The sequence below is a fragment of the Zootermopsis nevadensis genome, unplaced genomic scaffold (genome assembly GCF_977971745.1).
Source record: "Zootermopsis nevadensis isolate Lab colony 2312 unplaced genomic scaffold, Znev_1.0 Znev_ptg000023l, whole genome shotgun sequence".
Lineage (NCBI taxonomy): Eukaryota > Metazoa > Arthropoda > Insecta > Blattodea > Termopsidae > Zootermopsis > Zootermopsis nevadensis.
The window spans coordinates 8297291-8313236 of record NW_028259155.1 but is presented as its reverse complement, the minus strand read 5'-3'; the positions used below and the strand labels follow the sequence as shown (position 1 = coordinate 8313236).

Below are 15946 nucleotides of genomic sequence, written 5' to 3'. Positions count from 1 at the left end.
CTTCTGGGTCGTTGCGCTGTGTAGAATGGTCGATGTTTACCAACGATCTATCGCCCTGATGACGGAGGCAGTATGACCTCCGAAACGTCGGTAAACATCGACCAGACTACACAGCGCAACAACCCAGAAGACGGAAATCTTCATACTCTGATGATCGAGGCAGTATGACCTCTGAAACGTTGGTAAACATCGACCAGATTACACAGCGCAACAACCCAGAAGACGGAAATCTTCATACTCTGATGATCGAGGCAGTATGACCTCTGAAACGTCGGTAAACATCGACCAGACTACACAGCGCAACAACCCAGAAGACGGAAATCTTCATACTCTGATGATCGAGGCAGTATGACCTCCGAAACGTCGGTAAACATCGACCAGACTACACAGCGCAACAACCCAGAAGACGGAAATCTTCATACTCTGATGATCGAGGCAGTATGACCTCTGAAACGTTGGTAAACATCGACCAGACTACACAGCGCAACAACCCAGAAGACGGAAATCTTCATACTCTGATGATCGAGGCAGTATGACCTCTGAAACGTTAATAAACATCGACCAGACTACACAGCGCAACAACCCAGAAGACAGAAATCTTCATACTCTGACGACGGAGGCAGTATGACCTCTGAAACGTTGGTAAACATCGACCAGACTACACAGCGCAACGACCCAGAAGACAGAGATCTTCAGAGGTTCAAATCCCCTAATCACGCACGATACAAGCTAATTGCTTTACATCGATTTGTTTTGCAAAATGGCTAGAAAATTTTAATGATAATATGTCTAAAAAAAGCTTTAACCACGGGACACTTTTCTACATTGAGAGGGCACCATATTTTAAAACTGTCAGACGAACATAAACCTGGGTTCAGAAATAATCTGCAGCAAAGTACGTAGTACAGGTGTGAGACACCGTAGAATAAACCAAATTTCACCTGAAAATGCCTCCATGGCAATGGTATTCAGCGTTTTGCCTTTTTTTAAAAGAAATATCAGTACAGAGAACATCTTTATAGTGACATTTGTAAATTCAGTCATGCCAGAAACTTTTGTCTCAGAACGCAATGCTGTCTGCAAGATGGTTCTACAGATGATGACATGTAGAGATCATTTTCATGATCCTATACTCGGTGCAACACGATGCATTATATACCACGTCACTTCAGAAGCTGTTTCATGAATTCTTATTCCCACTGATGGTTCAAACCACCTCGTACAGACAAGGGAGTCTTTCCTAATTCCTTCATTTTCCATCATAAATACGAAAGTGGATGACTACATTCGTTTACTTTATTTCACGTGTACTACATGTTCATTTCGTGTTATTACAATCTCTCCCTAGCAGTGGCTACAGTGAGACTAATTTGAAATGAATAAATTATGCAGATTTAAAAGCACAGCTGTTAATGACAGTTCTGGTGTACTTCACAGCATCCGGTATGGGGAGATGAAGGTACTAGTGCTTAGTGTCTGATGGTCTGTTTTCACCAGGACAGACGCCAAACATATAATTTAATTTCATGTTTCAGTTTGTGTTGGGATTGTCTCCACCTGATTTACCAGGAAATCTCGTTAGCGGCGGTAAACTCCTTGAGCGTCCAATTTCCACAGGGAAGCAGGATTTTGAAACAAACGAGTCTGTCTGGCCATTGAATAAACCATTGCCAAAGCTGGAGGCAGTCGCTCAGTGTTCAGGTTAGGTTAGGTTAGGTTAATTTAGGTTAGGTTAGGTTAATTTAGGTTAGGTTAGGTTAGTTTAGGTTAGGTTAGGCTAGGTTAGGTTAGGTTGGGTTAGGTTAGGTTAGGTTGGGTTAGGTTAAGTTAGGTTAGGTTAGGTTAGGTTGTGTTGGGTTAGGTTAGGTTGGGTTAGGTTAGGTTAGATTAGGCTAGGTTAAGTTAGGTTAGGTTAGGTTGTGTTGGGTTAGGTTAGGTCAGGTCAGGTCAGGTTAGGTTAGATTAGGTTAGATTAGGCTAGGTTAAGTTAGGTTAGGTTAGGTTAGATTAAGTTAGGTTAGGGTAGGTTAAGTTAGGTTAGATTAGGTTAGGTTAGGTTAGGTTTCGTTCCGCGTGCGTTGGGATACGCTGCAGAGTTCTGTAGAGTTTAACCTTTTGAACTTGAAAGTCCACAGGACAACAAAACAATTTTCTAAAGTTTTTAAAAAATAATTTGTAAAGTTACAGCTGTAAATCCAATAAAAACAGAGTCATGAAGGCGTACGTGGAAATGTGACGTAAAGCTCAATGCGTTCTCAAAGTTATGATGCTTCAACAGTTAGGCAAGACGGCTGGCAAGCAAAATGTTGTGTGTGGATAACATACCATAAAAATTACTAACTACAGATTCATATATGAAATACATCAAACAGCTGTCATTATATTAAGAACTATGACAAACTTTTGAAGAAGCTAGAAGACTACTGAAAATTGGTTCCTTGAAACGCAGAGGACGAATGTCATTATTCTGTTTTAGGAGAAGCACAGTATGTGAACGATATCCCCAAAATGCCAGGGGAAGTGTACGCTGCCTTCAGTCTGACTACAGTCGCCCAGGGATACATCGGCAATATTAATCCAAGTCGAGCTCTGGTAAGATGAGAGTTCTGTACTTTCGGGAACATTCTGAATTAAGTTTCTGTGCATTAGACGCAAGACTTTGAAACTTTTTGATTTGTTTACATCAAAACGTGAAGGACATTACTGCCAGATCTTATTAGTAAAACCTAGAAACCCCTAAGATCAGAGTCACAACTAATAATCTCTAAATATATAAAATCACGCATACAAACAAAACTGTTTACACTTTGAAAAGACACTTAGTGCTAAACACGTTTCGACATCAAGATTTCATCATCAGTGGGAAACAAATTAATTCATATTAAATGATAAATTCATACGATTCTTTGTTATAAAGGATAAGAGGTCGCACTTTATAAAACCATATTTGTTTTTAAGCATGATTTTATATATTTTGATAACACTGGACGGTATGAAAGGTTTTAAAATTAATATTCCGTGGTAATAATTAGAAACTGATGCAGCTGTTGGCACAAATTAAAATCAACATTGAAAGACCTAGAATTTACCATCATTTTTCACATAATGTGTCTGTTAGTTAAAACTGTTTACAAGTGCTCAGTCAAGACGAGGCATTCTTTGTATTATGTAACAGAAAAAAACATCTCTGACAGAGTGAGCCTTGGAACGCTCAGTCCTTGTTCTCGTAAAAGTCATCCCGTTGAAAGCAATCTTCACAATTTTTCTTACTATATTATAACAATATACTAAATAAAATTTGATCAAAAAATATGTAATTTTTCCTCTGTATTGACAACCAATGAGTACTTTTAATTAACAGAGGTTTGGTAAAAAACTGATATAAACTAGTTAATTCCAGACAGTGGAAAGCTGTTAATAGTTCTAGCCAGTGGTCCTTCATCCTAAAGTAGACGCTGATTTATGGTGAGATTCAGGAGTTAGTAGGATTGCCAATGTGGGATTTGGCAACAATTATTATAAAAGTAAATATAATTCATACGCGGTAGATCACATCTCGTACGAGAGTTGGCTATATGCAAATTCTGATATGTAATTTGTTGTGTACACTCTCATTTCAGGAGATGCCAGGGGTAGTTGCCTTCCTGTCTGCTAAAGACATTCCAGGAGAAAATTCCTTTATCCCTTTGGGATTAATTTCACTGTTTGAAGATGAAGAGGTATGCTGTGTCAATTTTAGGATGAAAGAGTTAGACTTAAGAGAAACCATCTTCAAGGTTCCTTCTGCAGAATATCATGTGCCTCCCTACACAACCCCAGAGTTAAATTCAAAACACCGGTATTATAAACAGTAACAGAGAGGTTTTTATTAAACTTGGTATAAACATCACGCCACAATGGATCTCCCCATCTTGGTAACTTTTAACCTTTGAGATGATAAAGTTGCGTCATATTGTGATAAATATATATTTGTTTAAATCTTGTCAGTCTGATCACAATAAAATTCCTATTAAATATTAAAATATTACTAAAATTAACATTTAAATATTTAAAATGATGTTCTCTATCGAAATGTTCGATTTACATTAGAACATCACTTTTTACGCGACATGTTTCGGTTCTAAAAGAACCATCTTCAGGTGTATAAAACCTTTGATATCCAGCCTTTAAAATTTATGGGTGCTGATAGTTGGAGGTCAGATGTAAACGTGTATTTAAATGTAGAGTTTATCAGAAAAAAATCATTGTACCTAAACTCAGAATAAAAGCTGGTATCAGAGGGATCAATGATATATGGGAGATATCTATTTCAAATCCTCTTATGGATCAACTATCCTGACTGAATGGATTTTCTGAGTCCTCCGTGCAACTTCTAGCTTTTATGATACGAGAACAGAAAATTTAATCTTCTTAACTATGAAACTTCAACTCAATCTTTAACCCCAGGGTCAACATTCTAGCGGCAACACGTATGCTGTAACAAATGCTGAATTATGCCACGATAATTTCTACAACATAATTTATTAACCTCCCACATATTACCCAAATGCAACCGATACGGTTTTATAAGCAGCCAAATATTTTACAGTATTAATGTGAGGTTATGTTCAGCTCTTTTGTAGTGGCGATATAAAATACGCGGGTCAGCCACTGGGTCTAGTGCTCGCCGAATCTCAGGCTCTGGCCCACAAAGCAGCTCTAAAGGTGCAGGTGGAGTACAGCAACGTGAAGAAACCAAACATTGACATGAGAGAAATCATCGCTTCCGGTGACAAAACTCGAATAAGAACAGAACGAGAGCCAGAAAATGAGTCACAGGGTAAGATTTCAGCATTTACAGGACACGCTGTATTTAACGAAGTCATTTCATTCGTCTTTCTTTCCTTTAGTCTATCTACAGAGTGTTCCGGGAGGAAATGTCAAGACTTTATCAGTTGATTCTTAGGGGCAATGCCAAGTAAAACCTGTTATATCAAAATGGGGCTGATTTTTAATGGTTATCGAGATAATGCAGGTCTCTGCATCACAACCTATGCCGATCTCAACATGTTGGATCAGTGAGTTAGGTTATGTTCAGTCTGCGTTGCGTATTCAGAGTGTAAACAATTAGGAGCATTTTGGTATCTGTTTCAGAATATCATTTAAAGCAATGCAAGCAGTTTTCTCATATGAAAAATATGCAAATATGGTATTTGTGTGTGGTTTTTGTGATTGAAATGCTGCCCGAGATGTCTCAGAAAACATTTTGGACTACTATACTGGTATTTAGTGTGCTTTTATTTGGTATTTATCACAATTATCAATAAATAGTCATCTAAGATCAGCTTTTTATTATTATTATTCTTTCATACAAATGCAGACACCTGCGTTATCTCGGAAGAAGTCATGGTCATTTCTTTTCCGGACACCCTGTATATGGCCAGTGGATTTTGGAGGAAAGTTTCTGTACCATACACCACTACTTTAACGAGTAATCAGTAATTATTATTCCATAAAAATGTTGAATCACTGACAACATTAAGGATATATTTGGCAATTTTATAGAAAAGTAACCTAACACCAGCAATTAATTGGGAATATACATGACGTAAAGATCTACAAGGAGATGTCAGAGAGATGTCAGGTTTTTAGTTCCCCACAGAAACAATATGTGCACACCTCTTGTCCCATCCATGCGTGCTACATTTCCAACCCATCTCATTCTTCTCGACTTAATCACCCTGACAATATTGGGGGAGGTGTACAGATTTTTAAGCTCATAATTAAGCAGTTTTCTCCATGCCCCATCGTCTTCTCTCCTAGGCCCAAATATCCTCCTCAAACACCTGCAATCTGCCTGAAATCAGGATCGAATAGACTGTCTGATATATGGACACATTATATTTTCGATTTGCATGTAATTATTTTTATTTCTAAGACCAGTAATTAGCAGGCTGATACGTAACTTGCATTTCAGGAGATTCCAATTAAAAATTTTGTTCAAGACATGTTTCTCATGGTACACCTCATAAATACCAAAATATCAACTACAAATAGGGCACACATGACCTCATACTTCCAAATTCTTCCCTTCATGATTTCTGTCACTTTATTCGATGATACATAACCTCCAAAGTTAAAGAATGTTATTAAATTATCTTAGCGTAAATCATTCACTAGCAACGAAGTGAATCAGACGTCCTATTTAATACTGCAGAAACTGTAAGCTCTCTCGAAATTCAGTCTATTAGATGTTAGAATGTCTAATTTAATTTATTCTTGTCATCGTACGCAGGTGATTCAGAAGCCACGCACGTGATTAAAGGCAGCTTTGATATGGGGTCTCAGTATCACTACACAATGGAAACCCAATCGTGTGTCTGCATCCCAAATGAAGACGGAATGGACGTTTATCCCGCCACGCAGTGGATGGATCTGACACAGATTGCAATTTCGAAAGTCCTCAATGTCCCTGAAAACAGGTCTGTTAAACCTAACAGCACAGCCTGAAGCTACAGGACGATTCTGACTGACACTGAATTTCATTCTCGGTGTCTCTACGCCTTTTCCAGTATAAACATCAACGTACGACGACTGGGTGGAGGGTACGGGGCGAAGATTTCACGCAGTGCGATGATATCCACTGCATGTGCGCTTGGAGCTCACATCCTCCAGAGACCAGTGAGGTTTGTTATGAATCTAGAAACCAATATGGCCGTTGTGGGCAAGAGATACAGCGCGGCCTTTGATTACGAGGTAATTGACTGAGATTTATGCATGGCTATAATAATATGGATGCAGTAATCTGGTTGTGAGCCAATGTTTCGGAGACACATACTGCCACCATCATCAGGGCTTCATTCTATTCTAACAATATCAGCTGAGAGGATTGGTTCTCAATGAGCATGGCATGTAGGCACCTAAAAGAATTTAAGAAGAAATTTCTCTCCACGAAAAAGACTGCCTCTTAAACCCTACCTTCCTTTCTGATTCCTAAAAAAGGGATATTTCATATTGGCCCAAAGACAACTTTGTATCACCTCATCCATGGCTCTAATCAGCTGATTCCTGTGATCCTGGATTGAAATTTCTCAGGATAAGTTCCTGGTGAAAGTGATAACAGCTTTGGATTCCCGAACAAGAATAAAATTCTTAAATCACTGAATAACTGTGAACTGCTTTGGGAATGCAGATTACCAGAAGCTAACTCAGATATTGGCAATGAAAACATTAAAGGATGTTTGTTCAATTTTTATCAGTCTGATCACAATAAAATATTATTATTAAATATTAAAATATTATTACAATTAACATTTAAATATTTAAAATATATTAAAATGATGCTCTCTATCGAAATGTTCGAACATTTCGATAGAGAGCATCATTTTAATATATTTTAAATATTTAAATGTTAATTGTAATAATATTTTAATATTTATAAGATAGTGTAATTGCGTCATATTGTGAATATTATAACAATTATTTATTTTAATCCGTCTGATCACAATATTTAAAATTTCTTATAATTAAGATAATAAAATATCATTCATGTTCCATATCGATTGATCGATTTACATTTCAGAACATTTACACAACATGTTTCGGTTTTTATAAAACCATCATCAGGTGTAAAATATATCTAAGAACTTGAAACTCAATTATGATTTCTGTAGTTTTTTGGTGATGTTTCATTACGTTTGTTTTTCCATTTTTGGGCGAAGGTGTTGTTTTTCTTAAATGTTATTAGATGTACATATCGGCCAAAGATGTGGGAGTGAGTGTCCCGATATGTCCAGAAGTACTAGTGTCTTCGAATAGGATTAAAATAAATAATTGTTTTAATATTTAATAATAATATTTTATTGTGATTAGACTGATAAAAATTGAACAAATATATATTCAACACAATATGACGCAACATTATCATCTCATTAAAGGATGTGTTTTCAGGTCGGAACAGATGATGATGGAAAGATCAAATACATGAAGACAAATGTTTACGAGAATTCCGGCTGTCACTGGAATGAACCCGTCTCCTCATCGACAATAGAGCACATGAAGAGCTGCTACGACTCAAGAACTTGGGCAGTGGCCGGTTTCAGCGTGAGGACGGACACTGCATCCAACACGTACTGCAGGGCACCGAGTAAGCGAGAAATCTATTTTGAAGGTTTAATGCCAAAATACGTCATTCATTCTTTCTACTTCAGAGATAAACAAATGAAATTAATAAGATAGTGCAGTTGCGTCATATTGTGACTTATTAAATTAAAATTAAATTATTTGGTTTTTCCGTCAAATCACAATGTATTTAAAATAAGATAATTAAAATAATTAAAATATCATTCTGTGTTCCATATCGAATAATCGATCGATTATCATTCTGTGTTCCATATCGAATAATCGATCGATTATCATTCTGTGTTCCATATCGAATAATCGATCGATTATTCGATATGGAACACAGATTGATATTTTAATTATTTTAATTATCTTATTTTAAATACATTGTGATTTGACGGAAAAACGAAATAATTAATTTTAAATGAAATTAAGTAAACTTTGGACTATTTCTTGGAAGTTTTTCAATTCTCAAGAACCAAAATCTAGGGTACAAGATTGATTATATGTAGATAAAAAAATGACAACTCCACCTGATGCGTGTGAAAGTTATTCAGCGATTCATTTTTGTTTAAAGGTTCCACTGAAGGAGTTGGATTTATTGAGAATGTTATGGAACACATTGCCAAGGTCGTTCAAAAAGATCCAATAGAAGTCAGGATTAAAAACTTAAAACAGGATGATTCCACTATGCGAAATATGATAAAAGACCTGAAAGTGAGTGCAGAGTACGAGGAACGAAAACATAACATTGACGAGTTCAACAAGGTAAGTGCGACAACAAGGAGTGCCAACAGTTACTACTCGCACAGAACACAAAACTAACTAACCAACTAGATGGCTTAGCGAACCCGAAGGTTCATCACCGAACTAACCAAAGCCCTCCACCGGACCCTGTCCTGGGCCAACAAAATCCAGTCTCCTTCAACTCCTATCTCCCATAGATCCCGCCTGAGATTATCCTCCCATCTACGTCTAGGTCTCCCCAGAGGTCTCTTCCCCTCAGGCTTCCCAAATAGTGGACCCAACCAACCAGATGGCTTACGGAACCCGAAGGTTCATCACCGAATTAACCAAAGCCCTCCACCGGACCCTGTCCTGGGCCAACAAAATCCAGTCTCCTTCAACTCCTATCTCCCATAGATCCCGCCTGATATTATCCTCCCATCTACGTCTAGGTCTCCCCAGGGGTCCCTTTCCTTCAGGTGCACACCTCTTGTCCCATCCATGCGCGCTACATGCCCAGCCCATCCCATTCTTCTCGACTTAATCACCCTGACAATATTGGGGGAGGAGTACAGATTTTGGTGAACACATTCATTTCCAAAATACCACTTAATTTAGAATGATTTAGTTCAGTTCAGATAAATTTTCTTTCATTTCTGTGCATTGGTTCTATTTGGGAGAAATCCATTTTAATTTTGGGGCATGATTCACGTGTGGTTTCATCTTCCTGTTCTTTTGAAAACAAAGATAATTATCAATACATCTCACTCTGTGTTTATTGACAATTTATCTCATCTCTGATAACACCCTTTTTCAGTTTATTTATAACAGTGCTACAAAAATTATCACAGCAAGTTCAGTGCTGTCTTCTTTCCAACAGAGTTTACAGCTAGAAGCATTTTCCTCAGTTCTGAAGTGTATTAATCCCACCTTGGCATTACATTATCGTAAATAATACCAGCGTCCATCACTGTATACGAGAATTTTTTGATGAAAACAGCTGAAATCATACATTTTCTTGTAATTTATCTTTCTTTCCAAACATTTATTTACTTATGACCTCCAGAGAAATGTTGTCCATACCAAATTTCATGAAATTCGATCAGTTAATTTCTGTAATACTGACGAGTACATCTCACGAAAATAAATAAGAAAAAACTTGTAACCCTAGAATGTATGTGCCAAAACTAGTTGAAAGATTAAAACAATGTCATATTAGGGGAAACAGAAATGTTTACTGAGTTTTGCATAAAAGAAAGTTAAAGCAGTTCAAACATAACCTAACCTAACCTAAACTAAGCTAACCTAACCTAAACTAACCTAACCTAAACTAAGCTAACCTAACCTAACCTAAACTAACCTAAAGTAACCTAACCCAACCTAACCTAACCTAACCTAACACAACCTAACCTAATCTAACCTAACTTAACCTAACCTAACCTAACCTAAACCAACCTAACCTAACCGAACCTAACTTAACCGAACCTAACCTAACCGAACCTAACCTAACCTAATCTAACCTAACCTAAACCAACCTAACCTAACCGAACCTAACCTAATCTAATCTAACCGAACCTAACCTAATCTAACCTAACCTAACCTAATCTAACCTAACCTAACCTAATCTAAACTAACCAAACCTAACCTAAACCAACCTAACCTAACCGAACCCAACCTAACACTGTATACGTAAAATACTCGATGAGACCGATCATTTTTCCGATATATTCGGTGAATTAGCAGTGCTACTTGTTAAGCTATAACAGGATTTATTTGTTATAGAAACAACGCTGGAGAAAACGGGGCATTGCCCTGGTACCGATGATCTACCCGTTCCCGATATGGGGCAACTACTCTGCGATTGTATCAATATACGCCCAAGATGGAACTGTAGCAGTCGCTCATGGTGGAGTTGAAATGGGTCAAGGTATAAACACCAAGGTCAGGCTGTTTAAATCTGCTGCTGCATTGTCACAAATAAGACATCCAAATAATAAATGACAAAGCACATAGACGAAAAACGCGACCTATAATCCACACTTTTGTATACCTTGAACATCTACAAGACATCGTTCGGAAATTAGGTCTCTACAGAGGGAAAGAATTTGTGCACAATCTCTGCATAGTGCGAGTCCCTCTACAAAAACACATAGCAAAATTTGAAACAACAAATATTGCATAACTGTACATGGTGTTGCAGAATCAGGAAACTGTTTTAAAGATTATTCACGCAAATGTCTTTTCTTACAAAATAAGGGAAGTACATAAATTGTCTCTGTGTAGAGAGTCTCAATCATTGCGACATAATATGATCCATCCTCACTCCTCCATGACGTAACTATGCTTGTTCCTGCAAGTACTGTCAGGTCAGAGTGTGAGTAATCGCCGTTTAGGTTAGGTTAGGTTAAGTTAGGTTAGGTTAGTTTAGGTTAGGTTTGGTTAGTTTAGGTTAAGTTACGTTAGGTTACGTTAGGTTAGGTTAAGTTAGTTTAGGTTAGGTTTGGTTAGGTTAGGTTAGGTTAAGTTAGTTTAGGTTAGGTTTGGTTAGTTTAGATTAGGTTAGGTTAGGTTAGGTTGGTTTAGGTTAGGTTACGTTAGGTTAGATTAGTTTAGGTTAGGTTTAGTTAGTTTAGGTTAGGTTAGCAGTTTGCCATGTGATGCCAGAGCCACATCAAGCTTTGGATGATGCTGTTAGTTTTTGTGATTCAGTTGACTTACTGTTCTACAATTGTTTCACAGTGATGAGTCTGAAGAATGCTGTCTTCTGGGTTGTTGCACCATGTAGTCTGTTAGAAGTTCACCAACATTTCAGAGGTCATACTGCCTCAATCATCGCCTGATGACAGAGGCAGTATGACCTCTCAAACGTTGGTGAACTTCTAACAGACTACATGGTGCAACAACCCAGAAGACAGCAATCCACTTTCCATGACATCTGACAGTCTCTCATGTTAACCTTTATCATATGAGAAATAAACTCCTGTATTACGCAAATGCTGGAGAAACTTTAACTCGGGTCAACTGAATTGCATGTAATCCACAATTCATGGATGAAAAAAGGTTAAATTTTTACAATTACAAATTCTAAATGTACAGAACAGTTTGTGTGTTTTCAGCTAGATGGAAACAGTATGATTTCAGGTAGCTCAGGTGGTGGCCCACACTCTGAACATTCCCTTGGAACTTGTGAGTGTAAAGCCAAGCAACAACCTGACCGCTCCGAATGGCATGGCTTCTGGAGGTAGCATCACGAGCGAAGCCTGTGCTTATGTAAGTGCTCACCTGTGTTAACATTATATTTTATTTTACATTTGTCTCTTTAGTTACTGAAGTTAAGAGTGCAGACATTTATCCACATAACGCAGAAACTGACCAGATAGTAAAATATCTGCATGTCAGTACCAATCCTCCACATATGTGCTTACAATTACAATCAACTGCAAAGAAATCGCAGCTAAACACAAGATGCCATAAGCCGAGACTAATCCAAGACCCTACGACATTAAAGAAAGTAAGTTCAGTTTTCTACCATAAAAATTACATTAGATGGAATTATTTATTCTTCTGCAAATTTAACACAAAGTTTGGGGAATGTTTTACATGTCTAGGGTCTTTGGATACTAGCACTTAAAAGGTTAATATTACTTCTTTAAGCAGAATCTTACCAACCAAAAACTGGGCAAGAACATTCCAGGATGGAGGTAATATATAAGATGTGAAAGGCTTCTTTGTGTCAATGGACGATGACAAGAGGATGGAGTTGGAGGTTATTTGGACGATGAGTACAATTCCTTATCAATGTAATTTAAAGGTGCAAATTTCATATAAAATGTACAAAGTGAAGCTTTCGCGACGACTGAAGTTGATGAAAGGCTCTCAGGTTGGCAGAAGACCTGGTTTATTCACCATTCAGCCACCTGATATGTCTTGTAACCCGAAAGTCTTTCATCGACTTCATTTAAAACATTAGAATGTGTGAACATCATTATAACCCCAACAGAATCCACCTTTTTGAGATTATTTGGTTGCAGTGCAGATTTATAATATGCTTATAATTTCATAAAATCTGTACATATTCAAGCACACGAATTACCTGGGTGACAAAGGTATCGTTTTTAAAATTAATTACATTTTCTGTATCTGAGGGTAAGTAAGGGAGACTGGATGATAAAGATTGAATGTGAGAGAAATGCAAAATGAATGAAAGCAAATGAGAAAATGAAAGATTTTGAACATACAAAAAGAAATGAGATAAAGAGAAAATTGTAAAAGAAAACAGTAACTATAAAACAAACAGTGGATAGAGCTAGGTGGAGTATGAGTGTCATTAATGAGAATGGTCTAGCTAGGCAACAGATAGGTTATGCGAGCTCCTTCAAATTCTCTTACTACACCTTCCTCTTGCTCTGTCCCTTTTACATTCTCCTTGCACTCTTGAGCATGCTTAAACTTCCTCTCTTTTAAAAATTATCATTTCTGTTCTTGAATAAAATAAATTCAAAGGACATACATTTCTGTTTGCATCAAGGCTGCCATGATTTGCTGCAAAGAGCTTCTAGAACGCATGGAACCAGCAAAAGAGGGCCTGAAGAATCCAACATGGCAACACTGGACTCTAGCCGCTTACCAACAAAACATCGATATGTGCGCCACCCACATGTAAGTCGCAAAACCACTGCTTGATTTACATGTACCCATCAGAAACTTTGGGAGTTTTTATATCGAGTGGCGTAGGTGTGAAGTCACATTTTTCTGTAGCACTTTGGAAGAGTAAACTTCTTTTCTGCATGGTCCAGTCACACACATTGTAAACATCTGTGTGTAGATTGGGATGTGTATTCATTCCACTAACCACTCTCCTGGCATTGACCACAGGATAAGACACGGAAAGCAAAGACATTGTCCATACCATCGCAAATGACAAGTAAGATAGTTGCAGCGATCTGCTACAGATGGCATAAGTGTGTAGTGACATATGACAGAGACCTCTGATGATGAAACCAAAAGCACCGATCTGTCGAAAACATGGCAACACTGCAGTTACTTTTTGTGGTTATCCTCCCGTTGACATTTGAAGTTTAAGGTGTCATTAACAATTACAGAGGTGATTATTCCTAAACAAGACAATGAAAATTTTGACGTCAATTCAGCAGTTTTATGGTTCACAGAAACAGCAAACATTGTATGTTGTTTTTTTTTTCAGTTTATTACAGTGTGTTAAATATTTCCACATTTAGGTTTACATCAAAAGACGATGTGAAGCCATACGACATTTACGGAGTGACAATTGGAGAGGTTGAGGTAGACTTACTGACTGGTCAGCATCAGGTAAGCAACGGAACTGTGCGTTAGTATTGAATGTATCCTTACACAGACAGAGGCACAAACTATGAAATGACAAAAGAGATGGAACCTCAGCTAAATGAACTAAAAGCAGACTGAACAAATTACCTACTTAGAGGATTCACTATTAGTAAGTTCAGTAAACTGAAATGATAACAGCTCAGTGGAAACATTATTGAAAAAGGTCGCCCACAGCACCAAAGCATGCAAATTTGGGAATTTTTAAAACCGATTTTAGGAAAATCAACTGTGACCATGTGAATGGAACTGGAGTAACTCAGCCCAATGGGTGAACAAATCTTTGAGACTCCATATTGGAACATTTCTCGATTATCTGCGAAATCTATCGGTTTCTCAGAAAATCCCATGTAACCAGGAGTCGCTTGGATAATTGTAAATTGACAGACAAGAAGCTTTCACTGTTACTACATGAATATTTGTCCAAGGACCCAACTATGGCATTAGACAGAGGTGAGCTGTGGCCTTAGTGTTGCGTCAGATATCAACCCCTGGATGAAGGCTCTCATTGTACATGTTTTCAAAAAAAATCTCTAATGCCTCTGCTCGGAACTGAACCCCAGCCATGTAGAATGTGAGTGAGTGTGTGCAGGTATTTTGTCCTACTGCGCACGAATGAAGTAACGCTATCTATCTGCAGTGGCTAAATAACTTCTTACCATTGACAGCTGAAAGAATATTGCCATAGAAATTGAAGTTGATCTACATAGTATTTTAAACCTGTCTAAAGTCTGGCATTTACATTATATTAAAATTCTGCATGTGCGTATGAATTGTATTAATGTGAATTCAATTTGGGTAAAACTTCTTTTAAACTTCACACCTCCATTTATGACACGCTATGTTTGCAGCGTATATGTTACTGGCAAACTATGAAATCCAGCAATGTATAGAATGCCTAAAGTCAGTAGGCAAAATATGAAATTCAATCATTCTATGGAATGTCCAGGCATTTTGTAAAATACCAAGGACTTTTAGGAAATGTAACAGTTTATTTTATACTTTGCCTAGGTATTCTATAGAATACCTAGGAATTTTATAAAATGCCTCAGATTCTTTAGGCACAGTATATAACAAAGAAGTTTCTATAATACGATTTATACATTTTTATTTTATCTTTTATATTTGCAAAAATTTAATATAAAACAATTTTTTAATTCTCAAAATTTTTGTTACGTTCAAATTCAGTAGCTTGGTGTTTTCGAGACTATTTTGACAGCTTACCCAATCGACTTTGATTAATTTTAATTAACGCAACCAAACAATATTAACATTACGATTTATTTCATAATTTGCCTACTGACATTACGTATTCTATGCATTGCTAGTAACATATACATTTTAATAAATATTAATACACAGAGTGATCTATGTTTCACATTTGAAATTAAAATGTTTCACAGTACTGATAAAATTTTACTAGCCTAAGTAAATTTAATGCTGTCTGTTGTATTCTTAGATTCTACGTGTGGACATCCTTGAAGATGCCGGTGAGAGTCTCAGTCCAGAAGTTGATGTTGGTCAGATTGAGGGAGCATTTGTCATGGGGTTAGGATACTGGCTCATGGAATATCTCACATTCTCTCCAGAAACAGGGGAACTACTGACAAACAGAACTTGGGTAGGCCACCTTCACTTCTAATTCTACGCTTGTCGGCATTACTGAATGTTACACCCGTTACGTCTTCCAGCGATTAAACAACTGTTGTATCACTAGTAACAATAATGCAATTATATAATTAAATATAAAGACTTCAGA

The 15946-nt window shown here is 37.2% G+C and overlaps 1 protein-coding gene across 2 annotated transcripts in view; it reads left to right on the top strand.

Annotated features, from left to right (window-relative positions):
* Positions 1–15946, top strand: part of LOC110831923 (xanthine dehydrogenase) — a 38865-nt gene that overhangs the window by 17066 nt on the left and 5853 nt on the right. For both annotated transcript variants that reach the window (XM_087354530.1, XM_087354531.1), the window contains exons 12-24: positions 1536–1701; positions 2477–2592; positions 3621–3719; positions 4612–4819; positions 6275–6461; positions 6552–6735; positions 7930–8125; positions 8678–8868; positions 10609–10767; positions 11968–12096; positions 13355–13485; positions 14064–14154; positions 15647–15808. In XM_087354530.1, the coding sequence (XP_087210656.1) occupies positions 1536–1701; positions 2477–2592; positions 3621–3719; positions 4612–4819; positions 6275–6461; positions 6552–6735; positions 7930–8125; positions 8678–8868; positions 10609–10767; positions 11968–12096; positions 13355–13485; positions 14064–14154; positions 15647–15808 (2019 nt within the window). The remainder of the gene's footprint in view (positions 1–1535; positions 1702–2476; positions 2593–3620; positions 3720–4611; positions 4820–6274; positions 6462–6551; positions 6736–7929; positions 8126–8677; positions 8869–10608; positions 10768–11967; positions 12097–13354; positions 13486–14063; positions 14155–15646; positions 15809–15946) is intronic.